Genomic DNA, 19965 nt, shown 5'->3' on the forward strand with positions numbered 1-19965 from the left:
AACCCCACATCCTTGTGTCGGTGCAGTGTGTAGCTTTGCAGTCTCTCAGCTCGCCCGCATCCCCACGGTCCATCCTGACCTCGGCTCACGTTTCGCTGTTTACAGGTTTCATTCATTCATCTTCTACCGCTTATCCGAACTACCTCGGGTCACGGGGAGCCTGTGCCTATCTCAGGCGTCATCGGGCATCAAGGCAGGATACACCCTGGACGGAGTGCCAACCCACACACACTCACTCATTCAATCACACACTAGGGACAATTTTCCAGAGATGCCAATCAACCTACCATGCATGTCTTTGGACCAGGGGAGGAAACCGGAGTACCCGGAGGAAACCCCCGAGGCACGGGGAGAACATGTAAACTCCACACACACAAGGCGGAGGCGGGAATCGAACCCCGACCCAATTTTCTGAACTAAAAGACTTTAATTTCTTAAATGGGTAACTAAGGGGGATGTAAACTTTTGCACTCAACTCTCTACTCCACTATACTGAGTGTTAAATGACAAAATGACAGTAACGGCATTCAAACAAATTAGAAATGACACCATTTACTGCACAGTGAGTTAGTCAAAGTTTTATTAGTGTTATACTGAGATCTGCTGCTCAAAAGGAGTATCTTAGAAGCAGGATGCAAACACTCTAAACCATTTTAGAGTCTTTTTTTTTTTTCAGTCAACTGACCAGAACATTCAGCTTCACTTCTTTTTTTTTTTTTGTTTGTTAAAGAAAAAATAAGAAAATATAATTGACAGTACATTTAGGCACACTGTTGACACATACTGTACACTGATATGTACAAGGTAATAATTAGAGATTCATATATACGGGAATTTAACCGACACAAAAGAAAACAACAGCACTGTCCTGCGTCACCTGCACAGAACCGTTTACTTGGTTCTAGGTGAAAGTGGAGTGTGATAACGCATTAAAACGTCTCTGTATAGCGTCAGTTTAACCGATCGCAGAAGGCTGCGGATAATAAACCGAGTTTTTCCAGAAATCGGGAATGGTTTAAAAACTGCATATGATGGTTGGGGTGTGGAGAGGAAAAAAGAAAGAAAGAAATGAATCAAGAAACCCTCATCTCTATAATTTAAGTGCTATTTAGTTTAAAAAAAAAAAAAAAATTTAGATTGAACCTCTAGTCAGGTTCACTGTGCTGATCGATTCACGGAGATCGTGTGACTTCGGATTAGCAAGTGGCACTTCCTGCATGCTGTAAAGCCTTGAGGAGAAGCACGACTTGTTTACTTTGACGATTCAGATCCGGTAGAGATACAATACAACTCTCAACCCTATAACCTCGAATTAACGAGTGTCAAAGACACAACTCTCAGTACAGATCTCCGTTGGTTTGATAGAACGCTTCATCTCCTGGAGTGAAAATGCCATGCACGGACGCACGAAATCCATCATCAAGGAAGCACTACGGTCACCGGGAGACGAAAGGAAACGAACGCAGACTTTTAAAACAAGTCTTTACAAAAGCCGAGTCTTTTACGACGGAATGTATTGTGATGATTTTTTTTTTTTGTTTATTTTTGGATTATTTTATCTCAAATCTGAAAATCATTTTCATACCAGTATTTGAACACATGCAAAGAAAAAAAAAAATATTGCACAAAAGATGAAATTACATATTTCTGTAAATAAAAGTTGTGATTAGAGCTGGATATCTTTAATGCGCCTCTGAAAACTTGTGGATGTGTTTAAGGAACGTTACGTCTAAAGCACACCTCTCTTTTGGTTGTAGAGTATTAAGGCTGATTTTCTAACTGGCACAGACTTCTGACTTCAAACTTGATGCTACAAACTGGTCTTTATAAGCCTACTAGTATTCAAGACATGTACACATCCTGTATGTTCAGTATGTGATCTGTGGGGGAAAAATATGAAGGACGAGTACAGACAGGTTTGCCAGAGACAGATACATTCTTTAACGCATAGTGCTGTATGCTTGGAGTGCTGCAGGGTGCCGAATCATTTGTGTGCGTGTGTGTGTGTGTGTGTGTGTGTGTTTGTGTGTCTTCCGCCAGAATCTGGTTTGTCTGAAACGCACCCGAAGTCGCAGCGAGTCGTGTGATGGCTATAATAATCAAAAGGCCTGTATGTCAGTGCTGTGCGTATATTTGGTTATTGAATCACTCGCATGGATTTGACGATTTCACTTGCTAAAACGTGTGGTGCAATTAAAACCCGCCTAAAAACAAGCTTTACCTCGGATACGCTTGTGATAAGTGGCTCGGTACGAGCCACGCGTGTGTCAGTTTTCTCTCCTTTCGGTGTCTAAAACGTCGTTTAAAATCATTTAGTCTTGACGTCGACTCGATGACCTTTACAAATGCAAACACAGGTTTTATCCACCGCGAATCTTCCCACATTGCAACTTCTTCCCAATAATAATAATAATAATAATAATAATAATGACAAAATAAGATACAAATACTGAAATGCTGACGTTACAGGTCAGGCACTGCAGCATCTTAGTGGTGACGCTCCACAATGCTAAAATGAATCCTCTATGCTACAGCTGTGTGGATACAGTGCTTCTCTTAAGAACAGGAAGGACTGAGAGGGCTGAGGTGTGTGATCCACAACACACACACACACACACACACATCCCCTCATACACGCGTGCACACCCACACACCCCCAGCCCTGTGTCTTTCTCCAGCCTCGCCGTGGGCCCGGTCACTCCCTCTTCTGTGAGTGGTGCTTCCTACTGCCTGAGCCGCTGCGTCACCTCTTCTGTAAAGTGCGGACTTTCTGCGAATAAGTGTGGATGCGCGGCGAGCGTGAGTGCAGCTTGATAAACAGCTCGGGAAACTTGTACTGAGGGAACATGGTTTCTAGAAACCCCTCCAGGAAGACGTAGACCAGACGGCGGTTCAGCTGCTGGTGCTGGAACATTTCGAAGACCCGGAGGATGCCCTTGCGTGTGGTTTCTGCCCCGATGATGTGCTTTAGCTCGTCTGAGGAGGACAGGAAGGAAAATAAACCGTCGTGGTAAAGAACACGCGTACGCTACAGTATCTCAACAGATGACTTGAAGTGCTATCAGAAATATACTAATTATGAGGAAAGAGCACTTTTGCATGTGTGTGTGTGTGTGTGTGTTTGTAGAAATCAGATAAATCCTTTGTGCATGTACAAGACAGGTCAATTTAATAGTATTTTCATGGTTATGGCACAAATCTTTTAAATTCAGGAAGTGCTTTATCCTGGTCACATTTGTAGTGATCTGGAGAAGATCCTGGGAAGGATGGGAAGTCTTAGAAAGGAATACACACTGGATGGGCAGCAAGTCTATCACCGTGTACAGAACACACACATTCATATAATGCTTTACTTCCAAAAGCACTTTAGCACAGCCGATCGATTTTACTAGCGTGTTTCTGAGAGAAGTCTACGGTCTGGCTGGAGACGAGGTGTGTTATGTTGCTGTGTGTACAGACCTGGCATGATGCCCAGGAGGATGGTCTTAGCTGCTACTCTTGTTCTCATGCGGGTGCTCTTGTCTCGGCGTGGTGGCGTCTCTGCTAGGATACCGTTTGGCCAGTAGGAATCTCTGCGAGCACGCGGGAAAGTCGTCAAAACTAGGACTTTTCAAAACACCCAGGTGTGTATACTAATTACAGCACTTACCTAAACCTCTTGACGTAGTCGGCTACTTGTTCAGGAGACGTCATGAGGTCTACGTGATCCACAATTTTCCTGTAATGACAGAAAATCGAATTTAATAAAATACAGCTGCTTTGTCCCATTTTATAAACACGCCGAATGCTCAGATTTGACTGCTCAGGTGGTGCCGAAGACGTTTCTTTATCAGCAGCTCGGACAGTACGTTCGAATACATTACCGTTTCTATAGCAACAGCTCATTCACAGGGATGTGTTTGATACTCCACATAATCTAAGCCTAATAATAAACCGAACAAATGTGTACCCGTTGATATGGTGGAGTTCTTTAGAACGAGACGTTCCTTTAACATTTAACGTCTCTGTGTTGGTAACAGTGCGTGTGTGTGTGTGTGTGTGGGTGTTTGTGCATACGGTATATAACAAACCTGTTGATGGTGTCTCCGTAGGTGGCTCTAATAAGTTGCTGTAGAAGGTTCTTGATGTTCCTGCGGAGCCACTGGTTCCTCTCCTTCAGGTCAAACACCTCGTCCATCAGCAGCAGCATCACACGCAGTGGGATGTTATCGTCCACCTTCACACAGCCAAAGACGAATCGTTTATCATTGATCAAGACCACTGGTCATTAATAAGAAACATGAACTAAATGTATTAACCTGTTAAAGCAAAAAAAGTTCTAGCAGCTAAGCATCTAATCTGCAGAAGATTTCATTATTAAACTCAACACGCTCAACCTAGATGACTTGCACTATGTGGCCAAATATTTATGGACGCTGGACCATTAAACCCATACGTGGTTCTTCCCCAAACTGTTGCCACAAAGTTGTAACAACACGCTTGTCTCTGATGTCTCTGCACGGTTTAACGTTAGAATTTCACTTCACTGGAACTTAAAGACGGAAATCACGTCCCAGCATGACGATGCCCCAGTGCACAAAGCACAGAGCTCCATGAAGACATGATTTGGGAAGGTTGGAGCTGCAGAACTCGAGTGTCCTACACAGATCCCTGACTCTACCTCACTGAACACCTTTGGGATGAACCGGAACACCGACTGAACCTCAGACCTCCTCACTCTTACATCATCGGTGTCTGATCTCACTAATGCACTTGTAGCTGAATGATCCCTAATCCCCACAGCCACGCTCCAACATCTGGTGGAAAACCATCACAGAAGAGAGAGTGGAGTTGATTATAACAGCAGAAGGAAACTAAATCTGGACTAAATGTGATGTTCAGCTCTAACGTGACTAATGTACTAAAACCCTTCTGGAAGTACTGTTATAAAAAATAATAAGTAACTGTTCCCACCTGAAGCTGAGTATCACTTCCTGACGTGATTCCACAATAATTCTGGCAGTGAACCTTTAATTAATTAATGAGTCACATGCTGTACTTTTTATTCATTTTAGTCACACTTAATGTTGTGGATCATCAACAAGACTTGTTGTTTCTTGTTATCACTTATCAGGTTTCTGACACCTTCTGACTAATCAGATAGGAGAATTTTGTATAAGAAATAAACTATATAACAGATGTACTCCGTCTTTTTACAGGTAAAATCATTAGCGGTGCATTTTTTTTCAAGATTTTCTCTTTACGATAGATCAACATGCTGTATTATGGTTCCACCGGCGTTTATTCCTAGAGGGCACTCACATTGTCATCCAGCTGAGCAGACACACGGCAGTGCTCAGGATCGATGTCCGACTTCGGAATTAAGGGCACCTGAAAGCAAAAATCACCAGATTAAAGGTGGGGTGCACGTTCTCTGAAAGCCAATGTTGACATTTGAAATCAACAAAACAAACACGGCCCAACCCAAATGGGTGTCACCCAACCGCTCCGCCCACACATACATACTGTACGTAACCCAGGCAACTATTATGGCGGAACCTGCTGGGGCGGCTGGCCGAGGGGATATTTTTATCAATAAATGAACACAATGAGTAATACTATGGTAATACACATGTGTTTTTGTAGTACTGTGTGTTGTACCATGAAAGGTTTAGCTCCGTTTCACCCGGAAGACGACGTTCAACACCTAGAACCCGAGGCAGAGGTAACGGCAGGTATCCGCCATGTCAATGTTTCAATCGCTTTCTGCTAATGTCACACATGCGCACTGAACACTCTCTCCGCCGCATATTGACAAGACACGCCCCTTTCTGCTCATTGGCTACACGTTTGTTTTGTTAGTCGGACCGACTCGGTTTTCTGAAGCATTTTTGAAACATTGTGCACCCCACCTTTAAAACGTGAAATGAGAACATGGAGAACTGATGGGTACTGCATTGTGTGGTATATCTGGGGAAAAAACTCTGGGGCTTAAAACTCCTTATCTTTTTATTAATTTAATGAAATCCTGGATCAAAATATTTCAAACAGCACAAAGTAGATGATGTCTGAAACATCGCTAGATAAGTGTGATTGTGTTCGGTGACACATTTATATTCCTAATCAATACAAATTGAATCTTTACATCTTTAGATTTTTATTAATTGTGGGTTGTTGGGGGGAAGAAAATGCTGGATATGAAGACTATTTGTAAAAAAAAAAATCAGAAAATATAATTCAATCATGAATGTTGTTAATAGCTACGATACCGTTGTATTCCATTGTGTATCTACGTTTCCCCCAATTGGGATTTTAAAATGCTAGAACTTCACTTGTGGTTGCGATACGACGCAGGAGAGAAACGTGTCGGTTCAGTAGTTTTCAGAACTACATGTGATTGGTAATCTTGGAAAACCAGACACACAAGAAATCCCTGTTCACAAATCCAAGCCAAATTCCACCAAAATCCAGATTAACACACACAAACATTTCTTTGTAGCCTGTAGGAGAGTTTTCATAGCCAAGCTGTGTCTAATAAATAAATAAATGCTATTAACCAGTACACAGAATGATGCACCTGCCTTGAATATGGACTGTTTGATGTCCTGGCCCAGTCTCTCGGACATGCGCCCCATGTTGTCCGACACTTTGGTCATTCCTTCAGCGAGGCTGTCAGGAAGTGACTTCACAGCATTTGACACGTTCCTCATGGAGCTACGCAGAGGGTTCACAAACGTGTCCATCTACACACGCATAAAAACAGTAAACATCGTCACTGTGAACGCCGGAGGTGTCGGATCCGATCCGGCAAATCGGTAACACGCTCTCACCTTTCGTGCAAAGTCGCCCTTGCCTTTGCTGTATGCCTTGTTCTCCAGGAAGTCATGGATGTAAGGTATCAGCATGGGGCAGGCTTTCACCATCTCTGGGTTCAGGAGCAGCTGAAACATAAATGCCACGTGTTCAAACAAACACATACGGTACAAGACCCAGAGAGAGTCAGAGACAGAGGTACAAACCAAGTCTACCTGCAAATAAGCGTTCAGGTCCTTTTTCCTTCTCTCCAGGAAGTCTCTGTCCATGTTGTTGAACGTTTTCTTCCCTGGAAGTTTTAATATCGAGTTGAGGTTCTCGAACTAGAGTCGATTCCAGGTGAGCAGGAGGAGGAAGAGGAGGAGGAGAAGGAGACACAGAGTTAATATATTACAACATAAAGCTTTGTAATGCAATATTTATAAAATCAATTTCACATATCTAAAAGCAAGAGGGTTCAGGATCAGGATTCTTTAAAACGATTATAATGCGATAACAGGAACTCTGGAGCGGTCACAGTGACATGAGACCAGAGGATAGCTCATGAGAATGTGTCCTCCTGATGGAGCCACAGAGTCATGTTCTGTGGTTTTACCTGTTCAGTGATGCGCATGTGGAAGTCGTGGAAGTCGCTATAGCGACGGTAAGTCTTCCAGCAGTCCTCGCTACCGTCTGGGTTCTTATGGAAGACGGTGATGGCGTAGAGTGCATAGGTCTTCCCGTGGTCATTACACACACCTAGCACGGGAACTTGGGTTAGAGAAGCATCGGCTACTACACACGAACCGGCGGTCAGAGGATAGATGACGGCCAGAGGCCAGGATACAGGGAGTGTGGCAGATGGGAAGAGAGCGGGGGAGGCGACAGACAGTACATGACCCGAGCCAAAGCATAAGACAGGGCGAGACAAAATGAGCAGCAGACAATGACAGGACGGGGAAAGAAGAAGGAAGAACAAAAGAAATGGTAAAGGTGACTGAATGATAGAGCCATGAAAAAAAGCTTACACAAAAAAGAAATATAGATAAATATTTCTATATAAAAAAAGTGATGAAAATAGACGGCACAGCGGCTGCGTATAGGAGAGAAAAGGTCGGGGGGGGGACATGCAGTTTATTTGGGGGAGAAAAAGAAAAACTCTTCCAAGAGCTTCAGATATAAATACACAAATTAATAATTCAGCAATCATTCGACATCAAGTAATACTTTACATCACATTAACGTTCCTTAAACTAACCGTAATAAACCTCAGTATTAATGGGACAGAATGCAACAAAGTCAGAGCTGTTGTTTGTAATTAAATGAACAAATCAAATCAAATAATGAACTTATACAGGGATTGTTTTCCTGTTATATTTTATTATTATTTACTGGTGTTTTTTTTTAATTATTATTCTCTCTCACCATCTATAGAGCACCTTGATTAATCCGTCAGTGAGGGTTAATGGTTAAAGTCGTGGGTGCCAATATTTACACCAGGAAACCAGTTAAATTCATTTCTAATAATGAAATGCTCAGTTTTAATGTGTTCATTTATGTGGGTTTTCCCCATGCATTAAATAACTGAACTGCATTAACCCTATTCTCCTTACATTACAGTTCTGTTTCTTTAACGCTGAGGTGTATGCTTTGTTAAAGTTAATAATAATACAGTAAAAAGTTAATAAAAGAAACTTTATTAGACGTTTCAAATTTCATTCAAATCCATAGAGATAGAAATCTGGGATGTTTTCGTACCGGTATCGGAAATAAAAGCGTGTAGCTGCAAAGACTCGTCTGCCGTGGCGTTCGCCAGGTCATCCAATGACTGAAATAGACCACAGAAAGAAAAAAACATTAGACAAAAACATAGAAAGCTCGTCAGAGAATAAGAAAACAAGGTGAAAGGAGTAAGTACCAAAGTAATGCTTCCGGTTGGAGATCCATTAAAAGACTCTGCAACAAACAAACAAACAAACAAACAAACAAACAAACACAGCAGCATTGAGGTGAGAGAGTTGTACGTGAAGAGCGTGTGTGAAGCGTGAAGCGTCCTGTGTCGGTTCTCCTCACCTATGTCTCCGTCTTCCGATCCCCGGTAGCTCGGCTCTTTCAGCATGTCCAGTTCGGCCAGCATGCGCACGTACAGAGGGTGCTGCTTAAACGAGGGGTAGAAGCGTTCGTCTCTCAACATCATGTCATACACCTGTGAGAGAGCGAGAGAGATGGAATGAGATAAACGTGACATGGCACGTATTATATGGCACGTATTATATTTCGGAAGTAACGATGAACTATTTACTACCTTTCTCTGGATGTCATCGAAAATCTCTGGAGTCGGATCTTCTTTGTCGAGTTTCTCAGCCAATCTGTCCACAGAGGCCGGGTCCACCTGCACTCTGGGAGACGCCTACACACAACACAACATGGATTATACGTTATTTATTTGATTTCCTGCAGCCAACACGGCATGCCTGCTGGACAGCCCTTGCCTGGCGAGTTAGCTGATAACTGCATCATGTTTAAGCTGTGTGTCAAACAGGGCCGCATTTCTGACAGTGTCTCAGTGAAGTGTAGCAGAGAAAACCCTGGTGTCATGGACCGACCTTCTCTGAGAGGTACTGCTCATAGACGCTGAGCGCGGCGGCTTTCAACAGGCCCTTAGTCTGGCCGATCTGCTTCCTGCCGTCTTTCTGCCAGCTCTGTAGAACCTCGAGCTGCTGCTGTGCCGTTACTCGGTATCCCTCCACCGTCAGCCAGAAGAACAGCTCTGCCTGACCTCCCATCTGCTGCATGTAGTCTGGATTTTTGTAGAAGAAACAGAAGAGGCATGACGACCGTGATGAAACCGATAAGATTTAGAATGCTAAAAGTCTTGCGTTTGTGCTTTGAAATAACTAACCCATAAAAAACTGAAGCGCTATGTTGTGTACGAGGATCTGGTCCAGCGGGATTATACACAACTTGCCGAAATTTGCCGCGAGTTTCAAAGCGTCGACTTCCTGCAAAACGAAGATGATGGGAAGAAAAATGAAAACCCTTTTACACGTCCGTGGAAGTGTACGACTGTGTTACGATCCGGTTCCTTACCTTTCCTGATTGTAGCCTTTGTATTCTTGTTTCACAGACTTTTTTCACAAACATCAAACTGTTAATTTGATTCTTGATAGTATTGATATCTGTGGAGAAATGAGACAGGGCGTTGATGGATATATATTTAGCACGTTCTAGAGTGTGTGTCTGTGGTAGCGTGATGAAGAGCAGCTTTTAAGTGGGAAATGTGCAAGCAAGCGTGATGCTTTTACTTTAAGACAAAACAGATCAACAGAAATCATCAGTTCTGCTGTCTAATGAATAACGTAAACAGGAGTGAGATTTTGAAAACCACTGATTTAGATAGTGTCGGTTGTTGCCCTTTATACCCTTACGTGTGTGTAAGGGTGTGTGTGTGTGTGTGTGTGTGTGTACACATACCATCTCCTGCAGTATCTAGCGAGCGCAGGTACTGGAGCTCCTCCAGTACTTTGTCTTTGACAGCCTCCAGTTCGGCCGGCTTGTCCGTCAGCTTCAGGATGTTCATGAAGGCTTCGTAGTTGCAGCTGGAGTCTCGGATCTACACACAAGCACACAAGGAACTTACATACAAACACATAGATGAAAATGAGCGTACAGCACACATGCTTGCACAGACTCATGCAAACACATATGTCAGAGCACATTTTCAGGACTGGAGTCCTACAACCCAGAAACACTAGAATAGGAAAGCTCAAGCATTCCTGCGTGCGTGGCTCGTTCACTGTGCTCGCAATGGTGCTATTTTACAACTGCTGTCTGCAAAGTACTCCAGAACATCTCAGTTTTTCATCAGATGTACAAGAACGCATGCAAGCCGGAGAAAGGCTATGTTATGAATGAAAGAAAACGTTTATTTACAGAAATAACGTTAAGAGAGCGACATCTCCTTGGACGGTTATCATGCAAAATTACCCCATCCACGATACCGCATTCTAAGTAAAATTATTCGGTGTCACTTTTTTCCATGAGACATCACAGCAGTCTGTCCTTTCCTTTTTATCCATAATCTAAACAAGATAAATGTCGCTGGTCCGTGCTTCAAGACTGTTGCACGACATCAGACAAACCCGACACAAAATAATCATTGCTACTGATACTGAAACACAAACGCTGCACTATATTTAATAATAAAAATAAGCCGTAACTCCTTTGCATTTCGTTTCGTTAGCCATCACTACAGAACCCAGAGGGTATCAGAAGGAGCTCTTTAACACGAACGTGCGGTTGCGAGATTAAGGTTCGTAGCTAAACTGTCAGAGCAGCTGCTCTCGAAATGAAATCAACACTTACTGGTATGGTATAAAATCAACACACTTACCATCCAGATGATGAACTGATTGATATAATCAGGATCGCTTAGTTGGTTAATCAGCGGCAGCAGGACTCCTCTCGCCAAAATTTCCTGGACAGATAAATGGCATTTTTTTTTGTGAATAACACAAATAACTGCGCAAACAACTTTCATGAAAGGTGATTGTTCAACTTAATCTCCATGTACCACATCTTTAGAGTATAAAAGATCCTGGACAAATAGCTACGATCCTCTGCACCGAGCAAAAGAACAGGAAGTCTGTGGGCTGCTGCTGCATTATTTATGTAAAAATTGTGGATTCATTTTGAAATCACTGTAATTTTTTACAGGTACAGCCAGCTATACTCCTAACTATAGTATACAACAGTATCTCCCGTGGCCATGAGGAAGGAAATGAAAGGGCCCCTTGGTCAGACGTGCGTCACGTATGCCGTGAGACACGTTACAGTAATTACGGCAGAAATAAATAAAGAAGCTGGTTACTAGTCAGCCGTAACTGCTAGTTGCCTGCGTTAGTATTTACAGAATATTTAGTATTAATATTTTTTTTTATTATTTACAGCTGAGACTGTAAACAACCCGAACAAGGCATTAGCTGGAAGTTAAGCTTATTGTGAACGTGCTCCGAGCAGCCGAGAGATATTTGCTAAATTCCTGTATGGCAGTGTTTCGTTTTTATTATCTATGATCTGTTTCCGTATCTAGATTGAAGCTCTGTTTATGTGTGAAGACATTCACAGATTTATCTGTTCAACAGCACAGGCATGGGAAGATAAGGTACATTAGTGAAAGATGTTTGTTGATCTCTGAAGTCAGGTAGTCTGGAATATTAAGGAAAATAAATCACGAGGTACGACGCAATATATTTGTCGTCTTCTTAGCTTTAAGAAGAAATGAAATGAAAGGGCCTTTCAGTATTTCACCTTTTTTTAGCACAAGGAAATAAACAGAGATTAGTTTTAAGAATGATGACGCATTCCTGACGCATTCCTGACGCATTCCTGACGCATTCGAGCTACTTTCTCGGTAGCATCTGCCGTACCCATTCCCACTTCCATCCCCACGCCTCACCCTGAGGAAGTATCTCATGTTCTTGTTGTGGAAGTCTCCAGGAGGTAGAAAGAGATACAGCAGCACCTCGCACAGATCCCGCAGGAAGCCTGTTGGAAGAGAACGCTGTTAGAAACCTTGCACCATAGCAGCATTATTACCATAGCAGCAGTATTATCTCAAACAATGAAGAAGACATGATATTGACTCTCTGTGGCAATTCGGACGCTCGACCAGGAAGTCACCTGGAGCTTAATCTGTCCATCTGTCATTTTTCTTCCTTATTCTTTTATTTTACTTTTATATTCCATTCGACTATTTTGGTGATGGCATAAAAAAAAAATTCACTGCATGTCATACACTGCATGTGTGTGTGTGTGTGTGTAGCAGCTCTGTTTCCCGTCTCCTTGTGTCCTGTACTGAGAGTCTCACCTTCTTCATCTTTATGGGAAGTGCACACTACATCTCTGCAGATCTTTCTCTCCAGCTCCACCTCGGTCTCAAAAAACGCATCCAGTAGCTCCTCTGGTGCATCACCTGTGTGCGCGCACACACACACACACACACACACACACACACACACACACACACACACACACACACACACACACACACACACACACACACACACACACACACACACACACACACACACACACACACACACACACACACACACTCTGTCGGTCTTGCTCTCGAATATTTCTCTTGCTCATTCATTCTGCCTTTCTCTCATTCTGTCTGTCTGTCTTGTGTTCTCTCTCAGTTTCTTCTGCTCTTGTCCTAAGACTGTCCTCCTCTCAGGTAGTTAAGGTTCAGGTTTAAGGTTCTGGTTTGTTGATCGGAGGATCAGGGTTCGAGCCCCAGCACTGTCAAGCTGCCACTGTTAGGCCCTTGAGCAAGGCCCTTAACCGTCACTGCTACAGGGTCGCTGTATCGTAGCTGACCCTGAAATTAAATCTTCTGTAATGTATATGTGACAAAAATAAATGCTTCACTCTGCATCTCTCTCACTCTTCTTCAGAGGCTCTGCTTTCTGTCTTGCTCTGTTGCACTCGTTCTCTCTCAGGCTCTCACTTGTTGTCTATGCGTCTCTCTATATTCTCTACCCCAACACCCCCCCCCACCCCTCCTGTCCAGCTTGCTCGGGTGCTCTCTTGTTCGCTCTCTGTGTGTAGTTTGTATTCTTGTACAGTCTTTCAGTCTCTACTTTGCTTGTTCTGTCTTTCTCACTCTCATCCATTCTATCGGTCTCACTCTTGTTCTGTTTTCCATCTGTCTATCAGACACTCTCTTTCTCTCTCTTGCTCCCTCAGGCTGTCCATCTGTCACTCTTACTAGCTTGCTCTCTCGCTCTCCCTCTGTGTGTGTGTGTGTGTGTGTGTGTGTGCTTAGTTTGCTCGGTCATTCCCGTGTTCCATCTCTCGTTTTGGATCAGTCCTTTACACTCACACACCTATGTGCCAAAATAATCCCAGAAAACAGAAACCTTTAAAAATGACTGCAGTTCTCAGGCTGAAACGCAGCTCCAGGCTGCAGAGGTAGACAAGTTTATTCTTGTGGTTCATTTTATTACCTATAACTATTTGCTGCAGGTGAAACCGTCCCCCAGCACACGACATCCGTACTAATCAGTGCAGTATGACTCGTTCCTCTGAACGCACAGTGTGATTTAAGTGGAAGTAAACATTCTGGTACGTGTGACTCACGTTGTTTAGGGTCCTCTCTCTCGTTCAGCCTCTCCTGGGCCTTTCGAAAAACACGGAGATGAGTGGCGAAGTCGTCCACCAGCCTAGTGGTGAAATAAGGCTGCCAGTCCACCTCTTTGGACCTGAACAAAGCAAAGCATCATGGTCATCCTGGGTGCTACACAAAAAGCCACCAAATTCACAGACACTCAGCAAAAACTTTGTTGTAAACCGATGCGTTGACGCAAGCTCCACCCAATGACCTATTATTTGCATGTCAAATGTGCAGGACGTGCCCAGGCCTACAGTTTACAAATGTAGTTACAAACCTTGTAAAGAAATCCCAAAAGCTATTTGTTTCTCTCTTATCCGATACGTCCGTACACAGTTTTGTGAGAGACTCGGTCGGTCTCTCAGACAAAAAAATGAACCTCATCACGTTCCTATGAACGCTGAGAGAAGATAAGCGCTGAGAAGTGGAGGATTACCGTGTGGAGAACTGCACGAGAGCATTCTGCACAGTCTGTCTGATCTCCAGCAGGAAGGACTCGTCCTCGCTCAGCGTGTAATACCAGTACTGGATGTAGTCTCTCAGAGCAAACTGAATCACCTGGACAAAAAGAACAGGCGATGTGACTGCTGAAAAACAGAGAGATTCAGATTATTGAGTCACACACACGCGCTTTGTTTATATGAGCCGTAGAACTGTGAAAAGAATCAGCAGACGATCAGACCTGGGGTCATCTGTAACACAGGAAACCAGCCGAGGAGGAACGAGATTTCTATCAGATAGAACAAGGTGGATAACAGAAGAACGATCGGCATGTTAAAACGTTCTCATGTGTTCGCTGAACGCGCTCTAGAAGTCGTCGTTTTTATTTGTCACCAACTTTACAGCACAAAGACTTTTCTTCACATATTCTAGATTAGGAAGAAGTTGGGGTCAGAGCACAGGGTCAGTCTTGATACAGCACCCTGGAAAAGAGAGAGCTAAGGGCCTTGCTCAGGGGCCCTACAGTGGCAGCTTGGTGGTGCTGGGGTTTGAACAATCACTAAGCCGGAGCCTTAACCTTTTAGCCACCAGCACCATGATGCACACGGCCATGACTCACTCACATTGTACATTAGTAGATTTAATTGGGATTTGAACTATAACATCCAGTAAAGAATATTAAATGTGTTACTTCTCATTATATGCCTGCGTTTGGGTCATTCACACCTGACCTTGTTGTTTCTCCCCCTTTTATCTCTGCACATTGGTGTGGTCATGTGGTATACTGTCGATTAATCAATAAGTGGCTTGTTACCTTACTTACTCCTGTCAAAAAAAAATAATCGAACATTACAATCTTCACTCAAAAGGTCTACTTCACTCTACTTTCAGCTTTCCCTTTAGGGGTCGTCACAGCGAATCATATTTTTCTCTATCCTCTGCATCCTCCTCTCTCGCACCAATTACCTTCATGTCCTCTTTCAACACATCCATACAGAATATCTCCTGTTTGTCCTTTCTCTTGACCTCTTATCTGCTTAATTAAAGGTTACTAATAAGGAATAGTGGTTTTGTGCAATTGTGTCGAAGACGCAAATTGATCTGCAACAAGATGCTGAAAAGCCACACACACCCGACATGCAGACACGCACACCCGGCAGACATGCAGACACGCACACCCGGCAGACATGCAGACACGCACACCCGGCAGACATGCAGACACGCACACCCGGCAGACATGCAGACACGCACACCCGGCAGACATGCAGACACGCACACCCGGCAGACATGCAGACACGCACACCCGGCAGACATGCAGACACGCACACCCGGCAGACATGCAGACACGCACACCCGGCAGACATGCAGACACGCACACCCGGCAGACATGCAGACACGCACACCCGGCAGACACGCGCACACACACACACACAAGGCAGACACGCGCACACACACGCGCAGACAGACGCAGACACACGCACGCACGCGCAGACACACGCGCACGCAACCGCAGACACACGCGCACGCACGCAGGCAGACACGCGCACGCAGGCAGACACGCGCACGCAGGCAGACACGCGCACGCAGGCAGACACGCGCACGCAGGCAGACACGCGCACGCACGCAGACACGCGCACGCACGCAGACACGCGCACGCACGCAGACACAGGATAATCTAATATGCATGAGCCTTACTGGTGAACAATAAACCTGCTGACACACTTCAGCAAATTCAGCGCACGTACTCTGCTGTGTATATAACTCAGTTATCAAGCACACTGCAACATCTCAAACAGAAACATGTTAGGAAACTGAACATCAGCAAAAAAAAAAAAAAAAAAAAAAAAAAAAAAAAAAAAAAAAGATTCTTGACGTAATTGCCAAAATAAGTGGAAGCAGTCCTCAGCTACTTCTGAGTTTTAGGGAAAAAAAATTAAAATATCCAGCAGAAAACGTCTGCACTATCAGTGTAGCAGAACTCAACTCTGACCGCATGCAATTGGACAGCATGTGACTTTGACCACCCCTGCTGTGTCATCACTCTTGTGAAAGATCATCCACAAAACCATGATCTAGCAGGGAGTTTTGTGCAGACGTTACCTGTTGCAGAGGCTCGTCGATGAAGTTGGATCCCGTCAGACGCCGGTCGATTTTTATGGGCCTCATCTCCTTCTTCAGCTCCTCTAAAGTCTGAGGAAACAGGGAGATGGAATGTTGGTCTCCTGAACAGGTTTCCCTGCTCAAACACAACGGTCCGCACTTGAGCTGGGAGAGTAAGCTGACAAGTTGATTTGGGTGTTAAAACAAGGGAAGGAACGAAGCCCTTTATGAAATGTAGAGCAAGGTGTAATCGGAGGACAAAAATAAACTGACAGTTTTATGAAGAAGTGCTAATCTATGAGCGTGAGTCAAAAGAAAAGCACACAAGTGTGACAAACGAGAACGGAATCGGCTTTTTTCTTGTAGGTTCTCATGAAGCAGTCGAACACTTAAACGGAAGAAACCCACATGAAACAAATCACCTGTTGACAATAAATTGGAATAAAAAAAAACATAAATTAAAAAAAATACAAAAAACACAAGTTGCGTAATATTTATTATAGTATATTCTACAAGAGTGCCTTCATCTTAAAAACCAATCCAAAATAATCACTTCTGCATTTTATCATTCTTTAAATACGTCAACATCACAAAACATGACAGAAATAACCATGGACAAAATTTATTTTTTCCCCCAAAACACCCTTGAAAGTCAGACGAGTTTCCTGTTTCTGTTTAATCATTAGTGTCATGGCCTATTTCTTAAGCTTAACCTCTAAGAGGTGTGAGATAGATCATATTTCCTTTAAGAAGCCATCGACACCGTACGCCTACTTCACAGCCATTTAAATGTAATAGTTTTCTGACTAAAGCCAGGTTATTTAAAATTATATTGTCTTTCAGGTGTCGATAGTCTGGGGAAATCCTGCTTTGGCTGATTTTTGACAAAAATAAATAAATAAATAATTTGGTAATTGTTACACCTGCTATGGACTACAACGGTTAGTGTCGTTTTTCTTCTATCTAAATGTGGAACACAGATTTAAAAAACAAAACAAAAAAAAAAAACAGCTTGCATTGTGTGTGTGTGTGTGTGTGTGTGTGTGTGTGTGTGTGTGTGTGTGTGTGTGGAGTCAGCTCCGGTTCTTACCTTCGCTATGCCTGTCGGGGTGGGGGGCAGGTAGGAGTGTTCACATTTCTCAAGGTGTTTTTCTGAATTTGTCTTTCCAAATAAAAGCGTGACGGCGAAGCCCCTGAAGAGAGAGAGAGAGAAAAATGAGGCATTATTCTGAACACAGACGCAGGCCTGTGGGAGAAAGATAAGATGTTATATGCCCCTTTTCCACAGAGGCAGTTTGAGTGCTGGTTCGGAGCCAGAGCCTAATTTAGAACCAGTTCTTCCTTTTTTGACAGCCAAAGCACCGACTGAACCAGGAAAAGTGGTTCTTAAGTAGCACCAAAACGATGCTGGTCTACACTTAAGAACCGCTTGTGTCCGGGGCTGTGGGCGGGGCTACTGTTAGCGCATTTTATAATGTACCTTAAGTATACTAATGTTTAATACACTTTTACTTTACCGTGATATGATACATTATCAGCACACATGATAGTAAGTAGCTACATGCTAAGGCTAAACTTTTTTCTGTGTTAATGATAAAATAACGTTATGTACTTTATCGATTACAACCTCCGTTTATACAGATTACATGGAGCTGCACGTACACGTTTTATTCGCTGCGTTTGGATGCCAATGTAGGTTCACAAAGTCATGAGCATTAACAGTAAAGCAACATCCGCCATTGTTTATGTTGTGTTTGTAGCTGCTGCGCTAAAGTTGCTGGGACACGTGACACGTATACAGTGACGTCAGACTCGACTCTGTGACGGCTCTCTAGCTGGTGGAAAGACAAAGCGGTTCTTAGAAGGTTCGCCAGTGGAACCAACTTTGAACCAGCACCAGCCCTAGCTCTGAACCAGCACCCGGTTCTTTTTGGTGGAAAAGGGGCATTAGTGTCAGGGAGAACGGTGGTGCTTAAAGACAGAGCCACTTACCCGCCGAAAAAACAGAAGATGTAAAACGCCAAATAAAATATGGCAAAGGGTCCAAATGTGATGAGGAAAAGCAGGATCCCAAGGCCCCCCCATCCCCAGACGGACAGGCTGGCCTAAAATAAAAAAAATAAATAAAAAAAAAAAAAAAAACACACACAGAGAGAGAGAGAGACTGTTAATGACATTACAGCTTCCTCAGGCAACACTGCAAACATCAATAGCTGTGCATACGCAAGTGCGTCTGTGTGTCTGGGATTTGCGAGAATTCCTTCAGTCAAGCAGGATTGGACTTTATAAACCATCCCACACACAGCTCAGGCTCTGGTACACGTTCATCTGTGACACTTACATACAGCTAAAGAATTTCAGGCTCTGTCTACAGGGTGGCAATTCGGTGCCAAAACATACGACGCATCCGATAACGTTGTTGTTGAGCACTTTTCTGCCAAAAGGCTTCTGAATGTTACAGAGTGATTCACAGCCTCCCTGTAAATCCTTGTGCTGATTTTCAGCAAACTTTTGGACAGCGTTTGAAGCTTAATACAGTACATCCCCTGCCATCAGCAGCTACAGCTACATTCATTTATTATTCAAGGGCCTTTCCATCACACAGCAAGAGTACTACAGGGAACTGCCTAAAGTCAGTAGAGCAGAGCTGAATGTGGACTACAGAAGCAGCAAGCAGAGAAAATCCAATGCAGACATCCATCAGCTATCCGGCTGACCAAGCACTTTCAGTTTATTTTTAACTTCTGCACATGGCAAAAAAAAAAAAAAAAAGAGAAAAGAAAGAAAAAGCACAACTCCTTCCTTCATACTATAGCTTTTGAGTGGCTCCAAACCAGAGTTGACAAGTAAATAAATAAATAAATAGGTTAAGTTACTACTACTATAATATTAAGAAGAGCACATACAATTATATTTTAATTGACACTATCAAGTGGAAAACAAATATCCTAATCATCACCGTCGTTGTTGTCATCGTCATCATCGTCGTCATCTATTGCAAAAAATGTCTTCAGTTTCAATGACACATTACTGCCTTATCTCCCAACAGTATATGTAAAGTACAGTGTACTGTAAAAAAAAAAAAAAAAGGGCTCTCAGGGTTCCCACTCTTTTTCAGAGATCATTTTCCAGGACTTTTCAAATCTAGCAAAAAAAGACAAGGCTCACATATTCACAGCCTAAAGTAATATGTTCTTCTCTCCAGAAGTCTTAAAAACAATGTACACTTTATGGCTATTACTTAACTATACTTTTAAAGACAATTTGTTATGTGAATGAAATTTCAACATTTATAAAATAAAAAGACCACATATTAATACCCTTTCCTTTCTCAGACCAATGCCGTCATGCATGCTTTAGTTTGCTGTGCATTCCCCTTGCACATGATATTCAGATTAACAAGGTTAATATAACCTGGTTACCCGTCACCATTTGCTGAAAACATTCGAGCACTTAAACCATTCCTAGCACCTGAA

General features: G+C 43.2%; 1 protein-coding gene across 2 annotated transcripts in view; it reads right to left on the minus strand.

Annotated features, from left to right (window-relative positions):
- Positions 1-563: 563 nt before the first annotated feature.
- Positions 564-19965, minus strand: part of snx13 (sorting nexin 13) — a 32986-nt gene continuing 13584 nt past the window's right edge. For both annotated transcript variants that reach the window (XM_060897052.1, XM_060897053.1), the window contains 25 exons: positions 18482-18594; positions 17580-17682; positions 16490-16579; positions 14385-14506; positions 13918-14039; positions 12641-12745; positions 12230-12318; positions 11165-11248; positions 10246-10384; positions 9862-9950; positions 9674-9773; positions 9378-9571; positions 9077-9181; positions 8845-8977; positions 8690-8727; positions 8530-8599; positions 7388-7530; positions 7008-7115; positions 6810-6920; positions 6561-6722; positions 5302-5370; positions 4071-4216; positions 3650-3718; positions 3460-3572; positions 564-2976 (listed from right to left, as the gene is read on the minus strand). In XM_060897052.1, the coding sequence (XP_060753035.1) occupies positions 2744-2976; positions 3460-3572; positions 3650-3718; positions 4071-4216; positions 5302-5370; positions 6561-6722; positions 6810-6920; positions 7008-7115; positions 7388-7530; positions 8530-8599; positions 8690-8727; positions 8845-8977; positions 9077-9181; positions 9378-9571; positions 9674-9773; positions 9862-9950; positions 10246-10384; positions 11165-11248; positions 12230-12318; positions 12641-12745; positions 13918-14039; positions 14385-14506; positions 16490-16579; positions 17580-17682; positions 18482-18594 (2850 nt within the window). In that variant the 3' untranslated portion in view covers positions 564-2743. The remainder of the gene's footprint in view (positions 2977-3459; positions 3573-3649; positions 3719-4070; positions 4217-5301; positions 5371-6560; positions 6723-6809; positions 6921-7007; positions 7116-7387; positions 7531-8529; positions 8600-8689; positions 8728-8844; positions 8978-9076; positions 9182-9377; positions 9572-9673; positions 9774-9861; positions 9951-10245; positions 10385-11164; positions 11249-12229; positions 12319-12640; positions 12746-13917; positions 14040-14384; positions 14507-16489; positions 16580-17579; positions 17683-18481; positions 18595-19965) is intronic.

The sequence above is a fragment of the Tachysurus vachellii genome, chromosome 21, assembly GCF_030014155.1.
Source record: "Tachysurus vachellii isolate PV-2020 chromosome 21, HZAU_Pvac_v1, whole genome shotgun sequence".
In the NCBI taxonomy this organism is placed as follows: Eukaryota; Metazoa; Chordata; class Actinopteri; order Siluriformes; family Bagridae; genus Tachysurus; species Tachysurus vachellii.